General features: G+C 42.6%; 1 protein-coding gene across 2 annotated transcripts in view; it reads right to left on the bottom strand.

The window, feature by feature from the left end:
- Window positions 1-1,565: 1,565 nt before the first annotated feature.
- ppp3cb (protein phosphatase 3, catalytic subunit, beta isozyme) overlaps window positions 1,566-21,917 on the bottom strand; it is a 43,656-nt gene continuing 23,304 nt past the window's right edge. Inside the window, exons 5-14 of one of the 2 annotated variants that reach the window (XM_028589550.1) lie at window positions 20,312-20,457; window positions 17,157-17,296; window positions 15,720-15,797; window positions 11,894-11,988; window positions 11,398-11,523; window positions 9,795-9,872; window positions 9,428-9,512; window positions 8,528-8,625; window positions 6,730-6,777; window positions 1,566-2,232 (exon numbers count right to left, since the gene is read on the bottom strand). In XM_028589550.1, the coding sequence (XP_028445351.1) occupies window positions 2,054-2,232; window positions 6,730-6,777; window positions 8,528-8,625; window positions 9,428-9,512; window positions 9,795-9,872; window positions 11,398-11,523; window positions 11,894-11,988; window positions 15,720-15,797; window positions 17,157-17,296; window positions 20,312-20,457 (1,073 nt within the window). In that variant the 3' untranslated portion in view covers window positions 1,566-2,053. The remainder of the gene's footprint in view (window positions 2,233-6,729; window positions 6,778-8,527; window positions 8,626-9,427; window positions 9,513-9,794; window positions 9,873-11,397; window positions 11,524-11,893; window positions 11,989-15,719; window positions 15,798-17,156; window positions 17,297-20,311; window positions 20,458-21,917) is intronic. The other variant, XM_028589549.1, reaches the window with a different exon arrangement.

Genomic DNA, 21,917 nt, shown 5'->3' with positions numbered 1-21,917 from the left:
ATTATTCCTCAGTTCATTTATAATAGCCAGAAAAAGAAAAAAAAAACTCTACCATAGTGAAACACAGAGCACAAATATAATCTTCACATTATTATCAAAGAACTTAACTCTGCATGCACTGATGCGTTAATATAAATGCTTTACAAAGAACCTGTTCTTGTTGTTTTGGCTGCTTCCTTAACCAGAAGAGTCCGTTTCCTCTGTGAAATGTTATTTCCTGCTTTTTAGGCCGGAGATTCCCGGCTATCACTGCTGTTTGACAGCAGACAGCAACACAGGGAAGAAAGCAGGATGTAGAAAGAGAATGAATGGAGTGTGACTTCACATTTAAACTCCCAGTGGCTCCCTCACATACATAAAGCATTCTACGTCCGCTATACTGCATCTTGCATCTTGTGACCGTATGCATCACATTTGCAATAAAACCTTTATACCCTATTTACATGTGGGGAGAAACACTCGCTTCACATCTGATCCAGGCCCGAGAGCTTACTGGCCTGGGAAGTTTTTTTTTTTTTTTTTTTGGGGGGGACCTCCACTTGACTTCAAGTGGAGAATGGGTACAGTGTAGTGCTACAAAAGCAAACGGGAATCTCCTCCCGAGAAGAAAAGGGACAGCGAGGGCTCAGATTAGACTGCAGCTGAGATTATCTCCACACATCTCTTGGCAACAGCTACCACACCACACATCAAACATTTTCTCGCTGTTGCCTGGCTGATGGCGAGTTCAGCTCGTGTTCGCAAACGAAAACACACTTTCAAATATAACCGAACGGACATTTATATGTCGAAGCATGTGCACGCACGCGGGCAGGCATATCCACAACTCTATCAAATCAACCTATCGCTATCAAAGTTTGCTTCCACTTCCTGTTTTAGGATGCAAACAGGAAAGATAAGCATACATATCTTTAACGCCCCCCCCCCTCCCAACACAACCATAGACAGTATATAATGGACCAATAGACCCCGTTGCTCTGGACGGAGACCAGTGAAGGCTATTAGAAGCACTTTTCCGGTGATCTCTTGCTTTACTGAGCAGCCTCCAAATGACAGAGACAACGTAAATGTGACGTGAGCAACCTGTCTGAAAGTGTGAAGTCTTCTGGTAGCTGTGCCAAGAGAAATCTCAATCATTTCCAATCTTTCAGAGACGGGGAGCGTAGGTATATGTAAGGAGATAACATAAGCACAGGCTAATTATTATTATGCTAACTAACATGCTAGTTAACATTAGTAATTAAACCTAAACAGCTCATGTAAGTCGAAACTGCCTGCGAGCTTCTCCTGTACTATACGGTAATTCCTCTACTGTGCGACAGTAAGTCTTGTGGTTATGACCCAATTGTTAGCTTATTTTTACAAAAGCGTCTGCTACGGAGCTATAACGTGAGGTACAAGGTAATGGAGCCTTTTATACATTGTCGTGTTTCTTTAGAAATAAACAATGGACAAATAGTCTTTAAACGCTTCAGATGTAAAGTTATTCGCAGTCAAGTGACGTGAAAAAAAAAAATGGCGGTCAGTGTAATGCTAACAAGAGGTGATCGCTTTGTAGCAACAAAATGGCGCCATCGGAGGTTCGCGTTCTGAAGCGAAGCTAACCTCCTTGGACACAACACACACCACCGACACAGCCACGTCATGCTGACACTGTCAACCCACTGGTGATCCCCAACGTACACGGTGAACAGCAGCGCCTCCTGTTTTGAGTGTTTTTGTAGTTTCTTTCCGGCTGTTGTGCAAGTACATGGGAGTTGTAGTTCTCTATATAGGGCCGATCAGTTCAGTGTAGAGGATCAGCCTTTGGTGGTAAAGTCCCGGTACGCTCATGCCTTTACATACAGCTTACGGGGCAATGGGGTAGGTAATCGTGTGTGTGTGTGTGTGCAATGCTGTATGTAGCCTATTCAGTGTGTGTGTGTGTGTGTGTGTGTGTGTGTGTATTTTACGTGTGTTTATATGCCTATGTACACGTATCTATAAATATGGTACCATATCAGAGTTGTTGTAACTGTGGGTATGTGTCTGGGCACATAGGCGTGTATGTCCATCACTGTATATTGCTGTTGCTGTCGGCCCCATTGGGCTCTCCCATGTTCATGCGGCCCATTGACAGGCCCACGCTGTTGACGCCGTCGCGGCGCGGAGGCATCCTCTCGTTGATCCGATCCAGACCTTTAGCCTCCTCGAAACTGCTGATCCGATGCTGCGGAGAGAAGCCTCGGATGGCTGCAGACACAGGCACGCACACACACACACACACACACACACACACACGCACGCACGCATGCATGCAGGCCCGCAGGCAGGCACACACAGGCACACACAAGACACAAAAACATACATACAAGCAGACAGAGTTAATATTTAACAAGACATTAAGTAGAATCTTGTGTATCCAAACCCCATGGGAACTTTGAAGGAAATATTCAGAGCACTGAAATGGATTGAAGATTCCAAACCAAATTTTATTAATTTATGAACGTGCACACCTTTTCAAAGCATTCAATCTGGGTGAATTTACCTTTACCTTTAAATAAATGCTTTGCTTTGAGCACACCAGCGAGGGCATTTCAATAGTTTGGACCCTGATTGTGATCCTTTAGCAGAGGAACATTTTGGGTTTGGATGAACAAGGTTCTGTCATTTATGCTACAGACAATATCTACACACATCCAACAAGCGTTGATCTATTGTCTGAAATGCTGAGCTAGGAGGACTTTGACCTCGTGGCTCACGGTGAACGTGACATTGATCCTAGATCAGTAGTCTGGATAAGACATTATGAGACACAGAGTATGGAACACAGCACAGCTGCACAGAAGCGGTCGTTCATAAGTCCTTAAAGCACGTTTCGCCCCCTGTGAAGAGGTTTGTTTTGGAGGTTACCATCTTCCCATTACATTTTGTAAACTATAAGTAAAAATGAAAAGGACAAAAGTCCAGCGTCCTGTTTTCCACATGTGTCAGGTTGATTCTTTTGAACTTAAAGGTGCAATATGTAATATTGTGTGTAATACTGGCAGCTAGCGGTTAAAATAGTTACTGCACTACCAATTCAAAATACTGGAGAGTCGTTTCCCCCGCCCCCTCCTGCCCAGACTCAAAGTTCACGGGGGTTGCCAGGCAGAGACCGCCACATTCACAACAATGTTGCTAGATGCTTTTCTCACATAGCCAGACGTTACTCCACAGCACAGCGGAGTAGCTAACGTTAGATGCTAGTCTCACATAGCCAGACATTACTCCACAGCACAGCGGAGTAGCTAACGTTAGATGCTAGTCTCACATAGCCAGACATTACTCCACAGCACAGCAGAGTAGCTAACGGTAGATGCTAGTCTCACATAGCCAGACATTACTCCACAGCACAGCGGAGTAGCTAACGGTAGATGCTGGCTATATTGACAGTCATAAAAGCCCGTGCTCACGCGGAGCTCTGTAACCAACTGATAGACACACTTTCTCGGCTTAAAATTACAGTATGAACCGCTAAAAACACAACAACCTCACTGTCCTCTCCACACGCCAGTCAGGCACACTTCCTCGGCTTAGAATTACAATACGAAACGCTAAAAATACCACTACCTTGCCGACGGAACACACTTCATTGGCTTAGAATTACGGCAACAATCGCTAAACACACTGCAAACTCACAGTCCTCTCTTTCCGATTTACAGCCCCCCTCTGGTGGCTTAAAATAACTCACCGTTGTCGGCTCCAGCTGCTGAACTACACGTTGTAAACAGCCATGGGCTGCATGCCTGGTCCTCCCGGTAACGTTAGCAGGGTTAGCATGGCGGCGTTAGCCAGGAGCAGTCGGGATCACTTTACTGACTATGTCTCAAATATTTTTTGCGAGTAACCAACTAGGGTACTCTAGCTATATAATTCAATGTGAGTACACAAATGTTGAAATGACAAAAAATTCCCATCCCTAGTAGCTGTGATAAATTAGCCTGAAGCTAATGCTTACCTGTTCAGGAGAAAATAAGCCAACTCTGCGTCCTTTTGGGATCTAAGCTGTCTCCATCTTTCAAATACATCTCCAATATTTACCAGGGGGTTGTTACGTCTCTGGTCACGCAACTGTTAGAAACATGCTGTTTTTTTTTTTTATGTCATGTAGAATCTATCTCCGTTGATCGTTTGTTTGCTGCTTTCATGGCTGTACTACCGTTACAGCTGTAGCGTGCTGGGTTTACGTTTTTACAGGTATATCTGGCAACCCGGCCTGCCTGTCAAACTGGGCCGTTGATAACAACACACAGATCAAAACATAAACATAAATTCCGTCACGGAATGTAAATTTTAAAAAAGAAAAAATACTGACATTAGCATTGTTGTCAGAAAAGATAGTATTTCAGTTTAACATGTTTCCTTAATATCTGATGAGGCATTGGTGTCATTTTTGGATTTATTACAGTACAAATATTACATATTGGACCTTTAATGTTCAAAGAAGGCTACGTTCAGACTGCAGGCAAAAGTGACCCAAATCAGATTTTTTTTGGGGGGGGTCAAGTGACCAGGTCAGACTTCTTCAGAAGTAGTGTGAACACTCAAATCTTGCCCAGATCAGATTTTTTTCAAATCAGATTTAGACCACTTCCATATGTGGTCCTTAATCAGACCCAGGTCTGATTTTTTTTTTTTCAATGCGGCCGCAGTGTGAACAACCAAGGCGGATTTGATGCGACTTTTACATCAATCTACATCAACATTTGTCACAATTATGCTCCGGCGGGAATTATCCCTCGACACAGACAGTAACATTAAAAAGTGGACTAGGCCTACACAATGGAGATCAGTGATGGAGCAAGTCAATGGAGGGAGAGGGAGGTGTTAGACCTCATTAGTGTATGAGGAGATCAAAACTTCAATCAAAACTAGAAGGATCATACCGTAACCTATAGACACACAGAACTCTGTAGTGAATTTGCAGCCATAACCCAAAATAGCCAATTTGGCTCTCTTTCTATTCATTCTTCTCCTCCTCAGCACCTGCTCACTAACAAACATTTTGAAATAAAAGTGAAAACGCTGACTTCCTCCATAACCTCCCTAACTTTAGTGCAACAGCGTGCTGCGTCTGATGTCATTCTTATTGGTCTTTTGCGCATGCGGTTCAGTTCGAAACAAAAAAATCAGATCTGAGCAAAAAATCCAAATTAAGCATTAAGACTTGCGGTGTGAATGTAGCTTAAGTTAGTCATATTTGTAGTTTGGTTAGATTTTTAGCAAATTTGTCTTTTCATTTTTTATTTAATCAGCTTTATCTCAACTCCTCTTCCTCAGCAAGTTTAATGAATAACGTGCTGGTGCACTCAAACGATTTCTTAAAGGGGCACTCTGCCGATTCTACACATGCAGGTCAGTTTATGATGTCATCAAGGTTATCCTGGTATGGGCACTACAAATGTTTAAAGGGATAGTTCAACAATTTGGGAAATATACTTATTTGCAGAGAGTTAGATAAGTATCTTATAATGTATGGTTAAGGTGAAGCAAGCGCCGGCATGCCGTTAGCTTAGCTTAGCCTCAAGACTGGAAACAGGGACACAGCTAGCCTGGCCTAAAGTCCACCTACAAGCACCTCTGAAGCTCACAAATTAACACATTGTATCACATTCTGGTTGATCCATAAAAAAGTTGTGGTTTTACAACGTCACATGCTGGAACTTTTTCTTGGCACAACCCTCCATCTTTACATGTGTTTGACAGTTTTTTTTGGAGCCCAGAACCCAGACTAGGGCTTTAAAGTCAGGACATGCCCGGCTCTATTGCTTTAGTCTCTTTTGAGTACCCCAATTTATGGAAGGCCAATAACAAATCGCATGGGGGCCTGTTTAAATTAGACTCAAAGTGGACCACATAAAAGCAGATACAGAAGAATTAGGGGTACCACTTCTAATGGCATTTGTCATCCGAATTAATTTCACCGAAATGAATAAAAGATGAAGCTTTGACACGAGCGGTCTCTGGTGCTCCCGTGCTGCTGAGGACTCTGAGCAGAGATCGCTGCCGCTACTGTCACGTTACATTTGCACACATGCAGCTACTCACAAATATCCTACTGCGCTACACAGCAGACACCTAACACCCAGCTACAAATAACATTACGCAACTGAAAAACATAACACAAGAGCTAACCCATAATTCATTTTGCTTAAACAAATTATGGACTGTAGTTCAGGACAGTACAAAAGGTACAAACACAAGAGACTGTGTGTGACGAGTAATAACAAAGCTTGTCTACACAGTATACGTATATTACACTCAACACAAATACCATGATCATAACCTGTTCAATATCACGGAAGAACCTGGCAGACCTGTTCTGGCTTTAGTCATCACAGGAAGTGTGTGTGCGGTATGTGTTGGATCTGAATAGGATGTTAATACATGTTTGCGTTGGGAGAGAAGGTTCAGTGGTGTTTCCTGTTTCCCAAGAGAAGGAAAGAGAAATGTGTGTTGATGTATTTTTGTGTCGTGTTTTTTAATGTGGTGGCTTCAGCGTGCACCGCTTTTAGTCTTTGTTGTGAGCGCTGATGTGGTTAGAAGAGCTCAGTGCATCGTGGGTAAAGAAAATCTATGACCTTATGAACATGGGTGGCTGAGAGCGCAGTCATGCTGCACACACTCGCCCATGTGCGCACACACACAATATACACACACACACACACACACACACACACACACACAGTGAAATGAGTGGGATTTTACCTTCATCGTCCTTAACTGTCTCGATGGCTTCAATGGCCTCAATGGTAGCTGAAGGATGGGCAAAGAGAAAAGGAGAAGAGAAAAAAAAGGACAGGAAGAGCGAGAAGATGACAAGAGTCCGAGAGAGAAAAGATGAAGTACAAAGAAAGAAAGAGGAAAAAGAGAAGAAAGGAAGTGAAGGCTGAAACATGCTTCTGTGCAGTTGCGCGCAAATGTAAATGCAATCGTGTCACAAGGGTGACCGGGCCTCACAAAGGGGGCCTTCAAATCTCAGTTAAATGTTGTCAAAATAACGCTGGCTACTCGGATTGGTCCAACACCAAAGAAATAAAAAAAACATATTTAACCACAAAAGAAAGTACACAGAAAATAAAACAGCTCAAAGTGTAACCTGCATTGAGATATATTGATAAAAACATTTGTATGATAAGGGACGGCATGATGGCATTGGGGCTAAGGCTATGTTTACTCCTTGAGTCCAGGGGCGTAGCTAAAATTTCTGGACGCTGTATATAAGCATTCTTTATGGGCCCCATCCCGCATCCACGGCTGTTCATTATATTATCTTTGTGGGCGTTTTCGAGGCCCTAAAACGTAGACATTTAGAAACACTGCTGCCCCATTTTTGGCCTTGTAGTCTGGATGGGCACAAACAAAGACCTTTGGAAACAATGCACGTCAGTTTTATTGGTTAGATAGGCGTTCTTCAGGGACGGTTCTGGGGGGGGGCAACGGCCCCCATGATATTAAGTCTCGATCCCCCTCTGGCTCGCCTAACTGGGGCAAATATTTTCATACATTTTTAACCCCACCGTTATCCCCAAAGACGGGATATTATTCATGTGCAGTGATAAATAAAATGTAGGGTAATACTGAATGAGTATTCTTGTGTTTATTGTTATATGTTGTTATATATAACACTTAATATATTTGGTACTCCTAAAATCACATGTGGCCCCAGCCTGGCCCCTCCATTTGAAATGGCCTTGAACCGCCACTGGCTTATAATCTTTCAGTAACAGTTCCACCTCGTCATCGGTCCAAGCAAATACATCTCTGGTCTTACATTTTCGCTGATTTTTAACCGCAGAGTGAATGGTCATTCATGTGCATTTCTCCCTCCCCACATTCCCTGTCTGCCTCTCGACTTATCATCATGAATTGATAGCAAAAATGCCCCTCCTCTAAAAAAAAAAAAAAAAAAATTCTGGGTTTGGTAAATGCAACATAGTCCCCTGTTGTACACATTTAAGTTATGTTTAATTGTGATAGCAGAAAAGATACGTGATAAAGTGGGCACGCGTGACTCAGAGACATGTTTCAGGTTTTAGTCATGTGAGGCCCTCAGAGCAGCAGTGAGGCCATGGCAGGTTCAGATGGCACCTGGTGTTAGCAGTAGCTGGTGTTAGCTCACACATACACTTTGACTGTCTGTCCTTTCTCTCATTCTCTAACTCTCCTTCTATGTCACATAAGCTCTCTCTTATACACACACACACACACACACACAACCAGCCGGCTGTTAGTATCCTCAGCGGCAGTGAGGTGAGGTGGAGAGAGTGAGCGAGTCAGAGGGATGAAAGGAGAAGAGCAGAGAAGGATCCAGAGGATGGTCCAGAGATTCTCAGATATTTAAACTGTGTCTGTGTGTACTTGGGTGTGTCTTAGTTGTGTTTCTGTTTGTGTGTCCAGGGTTACGTTTGAGAGTGTGTTTTGTGTCTGTGTGTGTGTGTGTGCGCGTGTGTGTGTGTGTGTGTGTGTGTGTGTGTGTGTGTGTGTGCGTGTGTTAAACACTCACCACTCTGCAAGGTCTGTTTGCCCCCAGACAGCACTCCGCTGGGCAGCATGCCCGTAGGGGTCAGTCCCTTCAGAGTCAACACGTTCTCACTCTCCTCCCTGAGAGCCAGACAGAGACAGTGTGTGTGTGTGTGGATAAAAAGAGAAACATTACAGATAATTACACACTTCCCCTTATTGTGCACCTGCAAACACACAAAAACATGCTTGTGGATTGAAATACTGAATGTTGAAAGTGACAATCTGGTGACTTTTTATTTTCTTTTTCTTTATTAGATAGTATAGACCACAGGTGGGCCGTCAGGGCCAGCAGGGCCTTCTCTGCTGGCCAAGAGATTGTCAGAATCAGAAAATGATATGTTTATAATTATGTGTGTATATATATATATATATATATATATATATATATATATATACATATTTTATATTTATTGATTTCATATGTATTTTACAAAGTCTGTTCCTACGAGTCAATTACCGTAATTTCATTGCTACTCTCTCCCTCGGTTGTGTGGCCTCCAGTGCATTTCATAAATTAGTTTGAGGTCATAAGGAGCAAGGTCATCCAAAAAGCAGCATGTCATGGGACCTTTAACACGGCCTGCAACTATAGGCAGATAGGAAAGGGGATGACACGCAGCAAAGAGACCGGTCGAATTTGAACCAGGGGCGCTCCCAAGGACTCAGCCTACATGTGGCTCTACCGGGTGAGCTAGATGTTGCCCCACCATCGGGTGACTTCTAAATACATTTCTGCAAAGGTTAAAGGAAATACCGCACTTATAGGCATACTGCACACACACACACACACACACACACACACACACACACACACACACACACACACACACACACACACACACACACACACACACACACAGTATGTACAACCAGAACTCACCGTAGAACAGAGAACATTTTAGCCATCTTCCCAATGGCTCGTATCTTGTTTTTGATCACCTCTTTCCTGGCTGCTGCTGCACTGGCTGGGAAAGAGTCAAACACAAACTTTCTTGTAATATTATTTTTTTTTTAAACTCAAAATATATTTGTAATTACAGAGATGTGTTTCAGTTTTTTTTTTTTTTTTTTTTTTATTCACACTAAGATTTGGTTTGATTTTATTAGGATCCCCATTAGCTGATACAGAACATCAGCTACTCTTCCTGGGGTCCAGACAAAACGTAAAACAACAGATAAGACGTTTTCAGACCAAACCACATAGGCTGAATGGCATCGCTTTAATGTCAGTGTCCAGTGTCTCTTACCATCGAAGATCTCCTCTCCGTCGTTCATGAGTTCGTCGTCCGAGCAGATGCTCAGGACATTGACCAGCATCTCAGTCACTGCAGGACACACAGACAGAGACACACACACACACACACACACACACACACACACACACACACACACACACACACACACACACCCTCAATCAGGGACATACAGTTGCACACTGGTGGCCTATGGGTTAAAGGAACATGCTGACTTATTGGGACTTTGTCTTATTACCCGTATCCCCCAGAGTTAGATAAGTCCATACACACCCTTCTCATCTGCGGGCGTGTCGTAGTCGGAGTGATTAGTGCAACACCTGAAAAGCGCCGTTGTTACCCTCTGCTCCTCACCACGGGGCTTCTCAGGTGCTGCGAGCAAATCACTCCGCCCAAGTAGCACAAGTAGCAGTGCTTCGCCTTCTGAGAATATAGTTCCCAGTATGTATATGGTTAGAAGATGGCTGTGTCTCATGTGACCTTGTTATTTGTACACGCTGTGACTATATATATATGTACATATATGTAAACAGGAACATGTTGGCGTTATTTTGTCACTTATTGGGAGCAGTAGGCTAGATGGAGCCGGTTACCTCCACGATCTGTGCTAAGCTAGGCTAGCGGTGGGTGCGTCAGACGAGAAGGGTATGTATGGACTTATCTAACTCTGGGGGATTCGGTGAATAAGCTAAAGTCCCAATAAGTGTTCCTTTAAGACGGCAACTGTGACCCGCAACCCCCCCCAGGGTTCGCGCCCAGCTGGGGACGCTTGTTGCATGTCATTCCATATCTCTCTCTCTCCCCTCATTTCCTGTCATCTCTCTACTGCTGCTTCAAATCTGACTAAAGTCTGGTTACCCATGAGTCCCTAATCCTGTAAGTAGGTGTTATACGCCTTTTTAAGCTGATATAATTGCTATTTTTAGAGAGTATTATGTAGTGGCACTAGAACCATGTGAAGTACACAAAACATATCTTCCTTTAAAACTAAGAAATGCATAGAGATGACCCCTTACTGTTTTTACTTTAACTGTGTTTGCTGATTGCTGAGATCCAGCAGGGACATAGACATGCCTGTGATTCCATCACTGTACCATTCGCATCTTTGTCAGAAGAATACAGTTCCACACTTGTGGCCCCTCTGTGTTATTTTGACAGAGGGGCCATTAGCTACAGTTGCCAGAATCATATGTTGGAAATAATGTTCAGTGATTTTACAAAGATGATTTAGATGTTTGCACTAAGACTTCTTTGTCTTGATGTGCGAACTGATCCAAGACAGCTGTTACTTTGTAGAACTTTTTACGAAATGTACATTACATACAGTATGTATCTAAATGAAAATGCTGGTGATCTGTCTGAGCTGGAGCACAAAGTCCACCGAACTCCAATTAGTTCGGATTTAATCAGGTTTTGAATCAGTGATAGCATCAATTAGCATGAAGGAGTGTATTTTTTTTAATCTGACCAGTTTAATATGCAACTTCATTTTTTTACAATTTTAGTAGTAGGGGGTCTCTGCTCCGTCTCTCTTTCAGTTAAGGGGTCCTTGTTTTAAGGATAGGATAGCCTATGGGAGTGCACGTGATAGGCCTACCCTTTTCTCCCACGAAAGGCAGCGACCAGGTGAAGACGTCCATGAAGTTGGGCAGCCAGTAGGGGTGAGGAGAGCAGTTGAACTGACGGATGTTCATTACATTGTTCTCATACTTTAGCACCGCCGCTGGACACACACACACACACACACACACACACACACACACACACACACACACACACACACACACACACACACTCACATTATAGCCTTTTTGGTCAGATAGTAGACAATAATATTCCCCAAATATTATTTATCAAACATCATGTTAACCATACAGTTATACTAATGTTCATCTACATATATCAAGTTCCTCAACAGATGTTACAAGTGTTCCTGTTCAGTCTTGGATGAATAATAACACACTGTTGAGTCTAAAATAATTTCACTGCAGTGCTCAAGATACGAGCCATTGGGCTAAAATGTTCTCTGTTCTACGGTGAGTTCTGGTTGTACATAGTGTGTGTGTGTGTGTGTGTGTGTGTGTGTATCAGACCTTTGTTGTTGTAGACATCCAGGTAGTTTGGAGCAGAGAAGATTGTGATGAGGGAGGGGAAACCTGTAGTCTGACTCTTCCTGTACATACGATACCTGAAAGAAGAGAGACAAAACAAACCGCCCACGTTAAAGCTACTCAAATAAAAATACATGTTGTGGATAAAAAAAACAACTAAGGATTTGCTTCTGAGGCCTTTAAGGAGACAGAGAATGGTTGAAGCTGAGACAGTCACGCATTTAAAAACAAATGAAAAAGGAATCTGTGTGGGTGAAATGACAGAGTAAAGTAAGAGTGGCACTGAGCAGGGTACCAGTGTTTGAGTGAAGCTGCCAACATTTTGAACTAGGCCCAGATTTAGTGACTTATGGCCCATTCAGACCAAAGAAAGCGATTCAGCGATTAGCAGCAGGGTTGTGGGAGTGTCACTGAAATGAGTGACATCCTGTTGTGTACTAACCCCCCCCAATGTAGCACAAGTAGATTTTATATTTCACAATTACTGTTTTCCGTCAGATCGTTTATAGATCTCGACCAGGGGCGGACTGGCACGAAAATTCGGCCCTGGCAATTCCATCCCTTACTGGCCCAATTTCAGACGGGGACATCATTTGCTTTATAATTGCAAAAACCAGGCTCACTTGAGATTATGGCACCAGCAGCATGAGGCGCACTTACAGGCTTTCACAATGAAATAATAGACACACTGGAGCAATTCATAAAACCTTCAAATAAACTACCATGGCACCATTTTAGAATAGAATGGAAATGCTTGCATATTTAAAACATATTATTACATACTTAAACACCCCAAACACTAAAGTATAAAGACATAGTTATCACAGTACAAAGGCAGACCCAAATGCACGACTCAGACAGGGAATCACAGGTAAGGAGATTTATTGATCTCAGAACAAAGCAGGCGACGGTACAAAAAGTGGTAGGCAGTAATCGTCAGGAGCAATGCAAAAGTCAAAAAAACACTGGAGAATACACAAGGGAAATAACACTGGAGAGAGTGACACAAAGTACAACTACAATCTGGCAGAGGTTGAGTGAACACTGGGAGAATATATGCAGTGGGAACTGGGGATGATGACTAACAGGTGATGCACATTAGGGATGGGAAGGTAATCACACAGGCGGGAAAAACAGACAAAGAGGGGAAGACAAGTGAACTCTAATGACAACAAACAATACATTTCAAAATGAAACAGGAAGTCCAAAAACACAAAATAAGAGCGCAGCAGGAATGTGACGGTAGTGAACCAGACGCAAGCTTTTTTTGAAAAGTAGAAGCCCGACGGCACCAGACGGGAGGCTCCAGACTGCAGCCGTACAGTCTTGCATATTTTTTGTCAAAGTAGTGTGCTACTCTAGTCTGACAAGCCAGACCCACATCCAGATGTAGGGTCTGGGAACTCACCATTGACGGAGCTCAATCCGAGGGGCGGGATAAACGGTTGTCTTTCAAAAAGCAAAGAAGGTAGCGGAGCTAGTTGATAGATTAAACTTTTGCCGTATCCGGTCGGCAAAAAAAAAACTCCGAACACATCTTCCTTTTTTAAGAATTTAGTGCCGTTCTTTGTTCTTTTCTCAAAGAAAAGTTTAACTCCAAGTCTGTTCGCCATCAGCAGCAGCCATAAGCCCGCCCACCTATCTATGTGATTGGCCTGACCAGAGTTTGGTTTTTCCAGCTCGCGAGCCAACGGAGAGTGCCTAGACCCACCAGACCACTAGGGTGCGTCTAGATTTCTAGGCTAGTGCTACGCTAGTGTTGCTGCATTGTTTACTTTTTTTCCAGCGACCAAAGAGTGCCTTAGCCCTTCTGGCATTCGCCAGAACTGCCAGATTGCCAGTCCGCCTATGATCTCGACATTACCGCCTGCCCGTGAAGGCATCTTCATTTCACGCAGAAAGAGAGGAAGAAAAGAGACGGAGCGACTGTGCTTTGTTGTTGCAGGAAACAGTCAGCTGTTACACAAAAAAGTGCTTGTGTTTAGTTTTTAACCCTCACAGTGTTTGAAACCTTTCCTGTGGCAGCGATAGAGGAAGTGAGGTTTCCTGTATACTGTATACTGACCCTCACAACGCCTTGAAACGGACTGACAAGTCTGATCGCCAGTTACATAATCGGCCAACGCAGGGTGATGTAGGGTGGCATTTCTCCAAAAGTTGAATCTGTCTTTCCGCTGACTGCCGCTCCATTTTTTTCTCCCGGCTCCCCCCTGTGTCCCCCACCGCCGCAGCCTAAATGCATGACCGCCTGAGGACCACCTGAGTGTATGTGAACGCAGCCCAAGTCACAATAAGAAACAAGTGTGGGTGCAATTAGTTTTATGCATGCAAAGAGTTTAGACATGATAATGAACACAAGCACACATATTTCCTTTTTACCCACAAACAAAGCAGGAAAGCAGCCTCTACTAGCCGGGTCCCTCGACGATAGACTCATTACCAAACTCATCAGTAATCAAGAATTTCGGTTATTTATTATAAGCAAATATAATCCAGGTGTGCAGCAGAATTTGTTGGCTGATTTTCCTATTAGAGTGATTATAACATTGTCTGTTATTATAGTGTTCCAGTGTCCTGTCTAGCTTTGTTAATGATGTTATTCTCTCGCAGAACCTGTGTATAACTAAATGCCAAAAATGCTATCAATGTCATCAGCTCAAAGCTGTTTACAGCAAGCTACCGTACACTGCGTCTGACCACGAGCCAATCAAATCAAGGAAAAGTAATGGCTTCTGTATCAAACAGGCTCCTGATTGGCTGCCTGTTACACCGCTCAACCACAATGGCAGGGACTTTACATTTCTCCCCGTGACCAAGCATGTAGAATGTACTATAGTTTATAGTATATTGTTTTTGCAGTTAATGCTCAATAAATCAATATATGTAACCGTTTAATATAATATAATAATACAATAGTGCTCTGTTGTTTGTCAATCAAACTTGAACTTTTAATTCAACTTCACAAAGAGAAAGCAAAACCTTCCAGGAAAGTATTTCTTTTTTTCTGAGGTGTGCCTGGAGCAGTTTCACCACCATGTGGTTTCACAACCACAATTATTAAAAAAATTCCCCAGCTGTGACCAGATTCCTCATTTCCCTTGTGCATTGTATTGTAGGAGAAGTGTCTTTTAGTATGCATATATACTTGAAACCTGCTTGAAATATTTCATTGTATGACGTGACTTCTCTTGATTCTCTATTGTCTAAAAGTGTCAGCAGTTTTAACACACACACTATTCCATCTATACATTAGGTACTATTTAGAACTACTAAAAGTATACTTTCTTTTGACCAGACCTTATGCAACGATTACCCAGACTGCCCAGCTGCATGACAGTAAAAATGTTGTTAATGGGTTCACCAAACAGCGCAAGCCACAGCAACTGCACAACTCATAATGCAGCAATTAAGGCAGCACTATTAGATTTAGAGGATTTACACCAAGATAATAGATGGAATGGATTTGTGGGTCAGAAAATTGTGTTTTGCTCCCACTGCTTTATTTAGACTAGTGGTGCAAACGTGGCTCTTTGCCTTCCACCATTCTGTTTTCAAGACTTAGCTGACCTGAATGTTGTTCAAGCTTTTGGTGCTCTCTGTCAGACAAACTCTAACAATGCTAATAACACAGTTTAAGGGTGACAGAAGGACAATTGTGGAATTCCCCGTAATGTGCCAGTTCCCTGACAAAGAAGAAGAAAAAAAAAAACAGCTTGGACTGTGAAATGTCAAGGTAAGCCGTTAAATTAAATGGCGCTCTTTTTTTAAGCCAAGAGAAGGACATAGCTGCGACAGTAGGTCAGCTTACCCAGCATCCTGTGCTTCATGCGCTCTGATGATTGACAGCAGGTTGTTGGTCTGTAGGAACTCACACACTGCTGGGTAACTGGGGGACAGACACACACACACACAGAGAGAGAGAGAGAGAACAAGTTAATGTATCTGAAGTGAAACAATGGAAAGAAACAGACAAGGGAATAAATATCCACAAAGCTCCAGTAAAAACCCACTTTACATAGCAAACATGTCATGGCGTATTACATCAAGTCTGTAAACCACAGAACAGATGGACGTATTTAAATTGTAGCATTGAGAGATGATTGGGCCTCTTGTTTTTTAATGTCATGTCTAACCGAGATCAGCAGGGGGAAGCGATGAGCACAAGGCAGGCCTGAGCAGGGCTTATGGCCTCCTCAGTGCTGTGGGGGCTGAGTATTTACTAGTTGGTCGATTGATGCTGTGCCTGCTAAACATAGAAAATCACTGTGTGACTCCACAGGTCATAACACAGAGTTCTACACACTATACACGCGAGGAACGCGGCTATGACCGCAACAGCGCTCAACTTGTCTTTTCACGTTTTCAGCTCCCCTTATCCCTCCATTTTTATTTCTTTATTTCCATCTTTCATCTTCTACCCCACCACCACCACCACCACACACACTCATCTAATGTTGCTCTCCCTCTTTCTCTCACTGTATCTTAATATCACTCCATATCTGGCAGGAGTAGCCAGTCGTCATAGCAACAGAACCGTGCAGTTTCCCTGGGGATTGTGGGATATCGTTTCATGCTGAAACGGAACTCTCTGTGTGTGTCTGTCAATGTGCTGTGTTTGTGTGTTTGCTCGTACACTGTGTGTGTGTGTGTGTGTGTGTGTGTGTGTGTGTGTGTGTGTGTGTGTGTGTGTGTGTGTGTGTGTGTGTGTGTGTGTGTGTGTGTGTAAACTCGCCAAGATTTTCTGTCTCTTGTACAAATCCCAGTGATTGTTATTGGACCTCGGATGTGGTGTAACCGTGCAGAAAGCATACATCTTTATCTTTTCTCATCACCAACATCCCAAACCAATAGACTGAAGTCCACCAAACTTATTAGATTCCAGAGTTGTAGATGAAAACATCACATCTTGCTAACGCTGGGCGATCACAAGGCGCCCAGATCATTAAAACACATCGAAAGAGCAGGCCAGGATCACATTTGAGGTTCAGTCTTATTTCTGGCTGTATGCTTCAGTTGCTAATTTCAAAGAATATTGTTCTGCGTGTTCTTTAAACTCTGAATATTGCATTGATTCTGCCTTGTTGGGATATCAGGTTAGTTCATATCTCTGAGCTCCATAAGCACTGGAATTTACTGCATCAACGACTATGCTCACTCACATTCGGGTTGATTTTCTTCTCAAATAAATCAGGAATCTTACGTAATATTTGGGTTGGTCCTTGTGAGGAGTAATTTTGTCCTGTACCTGTAGAAATAGGAGCATCCTCTGACTGTGTTGTGGCCAAAGTACTCCTGGGTCTTCTCGTTACCAAAGTCTTCCAGGGGGTCGGCCCACAGCAGGTCGCACATGGGCCCAAAAGCTGGGGGCTCCTTGAACCGGTCCAACTAGGACATACAAAGAACACACACAGAAATACACAAAAATATAAGCTTACAGAAATACACAAATGCTCAGTTACATATCGAAATACAAGGCCCAAAACCAAACTCACACAAAAAACATATCACATACCTAACTTTTTTTTTTTTTTTTTGATATAAACCATTCACACAGACATAAATGCATAAATAAGAAGAGAAATAAAATCAAACACACACAAACACATACTGTCAGAGCAGAGCATCTCCATGGCAACCCTCACCACACAGGAGGGAGAAGATGTCACACCAGCAGATTCACCATGGAAACACTGCCATTAGATGAGGAAGTGTGTGCCCTCATGTCTCTGTGTTCATGTGTGTGCCTTTGTACTGTGTTTTACTGTGAACTGTATACATACTGCATATGTTTGGGTCTCTCTCACTGGTGTAGGCCTACTGCATTTACTGGTTTCTTATGGATTGTCTGCATTGACAGTAGATGTGGGTATAAAGGCATGCATGAGAGTCGGTGTGTGTTTATATCTGCGCTTGCAGGTGTGTTTGAACATTACACATGTGGATAACATGTTACATTAACTTTATTATTTTTCCCAGAAATGAGAAGTGTGATAATTGTCACTTCTATACAGTAAATACAGAAGCAATGACGTTGAGAAAACTAGTTTTGAGTGTTCAGGCTGACAGGCAAACTGTGTAACAGTAAGAACGGTTGTAATGCATTCACTGTATGCCTTATTTTACCTAAAAAGTAATTGCATTAGAACTCAAATAAAACCTAAAAAATGCAGATAGGAATAAAATGGGAAAACGTACTGTAGCTCCCCAACATAAAATGTGTTCTTTAAGCTTTATTGTCCATTTTAACTAGTTTTTTGAAAAGAATCAATTTTACTTTGATTATTTAAAGGTCCTATGACATGCTGCTTTTTGGATGCTTTTTTATAGACCTTAGTGGTCCCCTAATACTGTATCTGAAGTCTCTTTTATATAGGCCTTAGTGGTCCCCTAATACTGTATCTGAAGTCTCTTTTATATAGACCTTAGTGGTCCCCTAATACTGTATTAGAAGTCTCTTTTATATAGACCTTAGTGGTCTCCTAATACTGTATTAGAAGTCTCTTTTATATAGACCTTAGTGGTCCCCTAATACTGTATCTGAAGTCTCTTTTATAAAGACCTTAGTGGTCCCCTAATACTGTATCTGAAGTCTCTTTTATATAGACCTTAGTGGTCCCCTAATACTGTATTAGAAGTATCTTTTATATAGACCTTAGTGGTCCCCTAATATTGTATCTGAAGTCTCTTTTATATAGACCTTAGTGGTCCCCTAATACTGTATCTGAAGTCTCTTTTATATAGGCCTTAGTGGTCCCCTAATACTGTATCTGAAGTATCTTTTATATAGACCTTAGTGGTCCCCTAATACTGTATTAGAAGTCTCTTTTATATAGACCTTAGTGGTCCCCTAATACTGTATCTGAAGTCTCTTTTATATAGACCTTAGTGGTCCCCTAATACTGTATCTGAAGTCTCTTTTATATAGGCCTTAGTGGTCCCCTAATACTGTATCTGAAGTATCTTTTATATAGACCTTAGTGATCCCTAATACTGTATCTGAAGTTTCTTTTATATAGACCTTAGTGGTCCCCTAATACTGTATCTGAAGTATCTTTTATATAGACCTTAGTGATCCCCTAATACTGTATCTGAAGTCTCTTTTATATAGACCTTAGTGGTCCCCTAATACTGTATCTGAAGTCTCTTTTATATAGACCTTAGTGATCCCCCAATACTGTATCTGAAGTCTCTTTTATATAGACCTTAGTGGTCCCCTAATACTGTATCTGAAGTCTCTTTTATATAGACCTTAGTGATCCCCTAATACTGTATCTGAAGTCTCTTTTATATAGACCTTAGTGGTCCCCTAATACTGTATCTGAAGTCTCTTTTATATAGGCCTTAGTGGTCCCCTAATACTGTATCTGAAGTCTCTTTCCCGTAATTCAGCCTTGGTGCAGAATTACAGCCACTAGAGCCAGTCCCACAATGAGCTTTCCTTAGGATGTGCCATTTCTGTGTCTGTAGCTTTAAATGCTATTGAGGAGGAGAGAGGGGGGCGGGGGGCAAGGTGGAGGGTGGGGGTGTGGCCTTGACCAACTGCCATGCTTCGCTCGTTTGCAAGCCATGATGTCTCTCTCTTTCTCATGGGCGGGCCAAATTCTCTGGGTGGGCAAAGCAGAGAAAGGGGAGGTAACCTTTCCCCTTATGATGTCATAAAGGGAAGATTCCAGATCGGCCCATCGGAGCTTTCATTTTCTCAAAGACAGAGCAGGATACCCAGGGCTTGGTTTACACCTATCGCCATTTCTAGCCACTGGGGGACTAGGCAGGCTGGGGGAACACATATTAATGTTAAAAAGTTAAAGTGAAATTGTCATGCCATGGGACCTTTAAGGTCCACTTTACGTAAGTGGGGGTACAGAATCAGAATGTCACATACCTTAGGAACAAATTTGTTCCTAAGGAACAAATTTGTTCTGATTCTGATTCTGAAACCCTGGCTGTCTGAATCCGTCATCGGTACACTGCTGTTTCAAGGTGGAAATGCTAAACCATGGTGTTTACTGCTTTTTTTTGCTTGTGATATGTCTTCTAGCATTTAAAAACAAACACCATATGGACCGGTTAAAAAGGTTGAAATCTTTCATTTTCATTGAAGGGAGTCTTAAACACTACCATAGCTCTCTTGGTTTAGCTGTCTAACTTGCTGAGTATTGGACAGAGGCTTCTAGATTCCACAGATTTAAGGTTTTTTGTTTTGAAATTACTGTAAATTACAATGCTGTTTTCTCAGAAATTATACATTTTATTGCATAATGTAATAACACATATGTCAAAGAGCCAGATTCAGATCTTAACTAATTTTAACCATAAAATATAGTTCCTGTGCTTGGCCTTTGTAGGGCAGTATTGTTAATTCATTCAAAATTGTATGTGTGCATGTGCCTCTTTTTGTACCTTCTTGATGTCGTCCAGCGTGTGGATCTCTGGTGAAAGCCCCCCATGCACACACAGGAACTGCTGGTTCATCAGGGCTGCCAGGGGCAGGCAATCAAACGCCTCCATGCAGGAGTCGTACACCTGCTCCGAGTACTTGATCTTACCTGGAGGGGGTTAGAAAGGTGGAGAGATATTTCAAAGCTTGAGACAAAAAGAAGCTCCTGAATGTGTTTCGACATGCTTTGAACAGCCACCATGCCCGCAAACGTACAGTCAGTCCCTGTCACTCAGAGTGTGACTGTTAGATATCGCACCAAAACACAAGGAACGCAGAGAACAAACAAAAATTGAGCTTTTACATGGACGGTTTGAAGAACTCAATCTTCTAAAGGCAGACTTGTGCGGTTCCTCTAAAGACATAATTCAGTTCACTTGGGTGTAAAGGTGGTAACATGTAGGTTTTTCACATAGCATGTTATTAATTTATATGGCCATCTCTTCTCTAGCACTCCCATATGACCTGTTTCTCTCCTCTACTTCCCAGAGAAGAAAAATGCTCCATATTACAGTAAATAGCATACTATTACAGACAACAAATGGACGCAAAGACTCAGATTCTGTTTCAATAAAAAAAAATCTGACCCAAATATAAGCATGAAGCAGCGTAGAGGCGTCACTGTGATGATGAATCTTTGCTTTATAAAAAAAACCTCCTTTGATTTGGCAGCGATATCAATGAAGACCTCCAACACGCAGCATCTTTAAAGTGCATTTCTCACATGGGCATAACAATACATCTGACACAAAACAATATCACAGGATTAAAATAGCTGAAAGGAGATCGGAGACAAGAGAGAGAAGAGGATGAAAGAAAAAGAGAAGGGTGGATTTTGGAAGAGAGCGAGCAGGGAATAGGTAGGAGAGAAATATAATTCCATAAAGAGAGATAGATTGATGGGAGGAGACAGGAGAAGGAGGAGAGGTTAAGACAGGGAAGGAGAGGAGACGGAGAGGGAGGAGGAAAGAGAGATGGGAAGGAGAAGGGAGTGTGTGAGGACATGAAAACAACACACAAATTAAAGCCAATATTGTAGAGTACCAGTGTACAGTAGCCAAACATTTGTGCGTGCAAATGGGTGTGTGAGACGGCAAGGAGTGTGTTTGTCAACCTCTCCATCTGCCTTGTGTAGAGCAAGAACTCATTATTGCTAGTCCACCAGTTTTCAGCTCCCTCCACACACAGACACTTAAACATTTATGAAGACGCTCTTGCACATGCATGCAGTCACAGTACATAATCTTGCACACACTTGTGGTGCACACACACACACACACACACACACACACACACACAAACGTACACACTCACGCACACAGCAGATGGTAATTGAGGGCGACTACTATTCGCCACAAGCAACAGGGGAAATTAGCTTCCTTGTCCCTTGGCCAATCAGACACAGAGGAGCAAGTCCCTGAGCCAATCATTAAGGGCCAAATTAATTTGCTGCTAATCACCCACTCTCGGACAGGACGCGAGGAGAGTCACACGGACAGAGCGAGAGACTGTGCAAGGGAGGAAAAGATGGAGGATGGATGGAGAGAAATAGGAAATAAGGAGGTGGAG

Source organism: Perca flavescens, chromosome 10 (genome assembly GCF_004354835.1).
Source record: "Perca flavescens isolate YP-PL-M2 chromosome 10, PFLA_1.0, whole genome shotgun sequence".
NCBI classification, from domain to species: domain Eukaryota; kingdom Metazoa; phylum Chordata; class Actinopteri; order Perciformes; family Percidae; genus Perca; species Perca flavescens.
The sequence above is the reverse complement of the archived record's forward strand: the minus strand, read 5'-3'. Positions and strand labels throughout refer to the sequence as shown.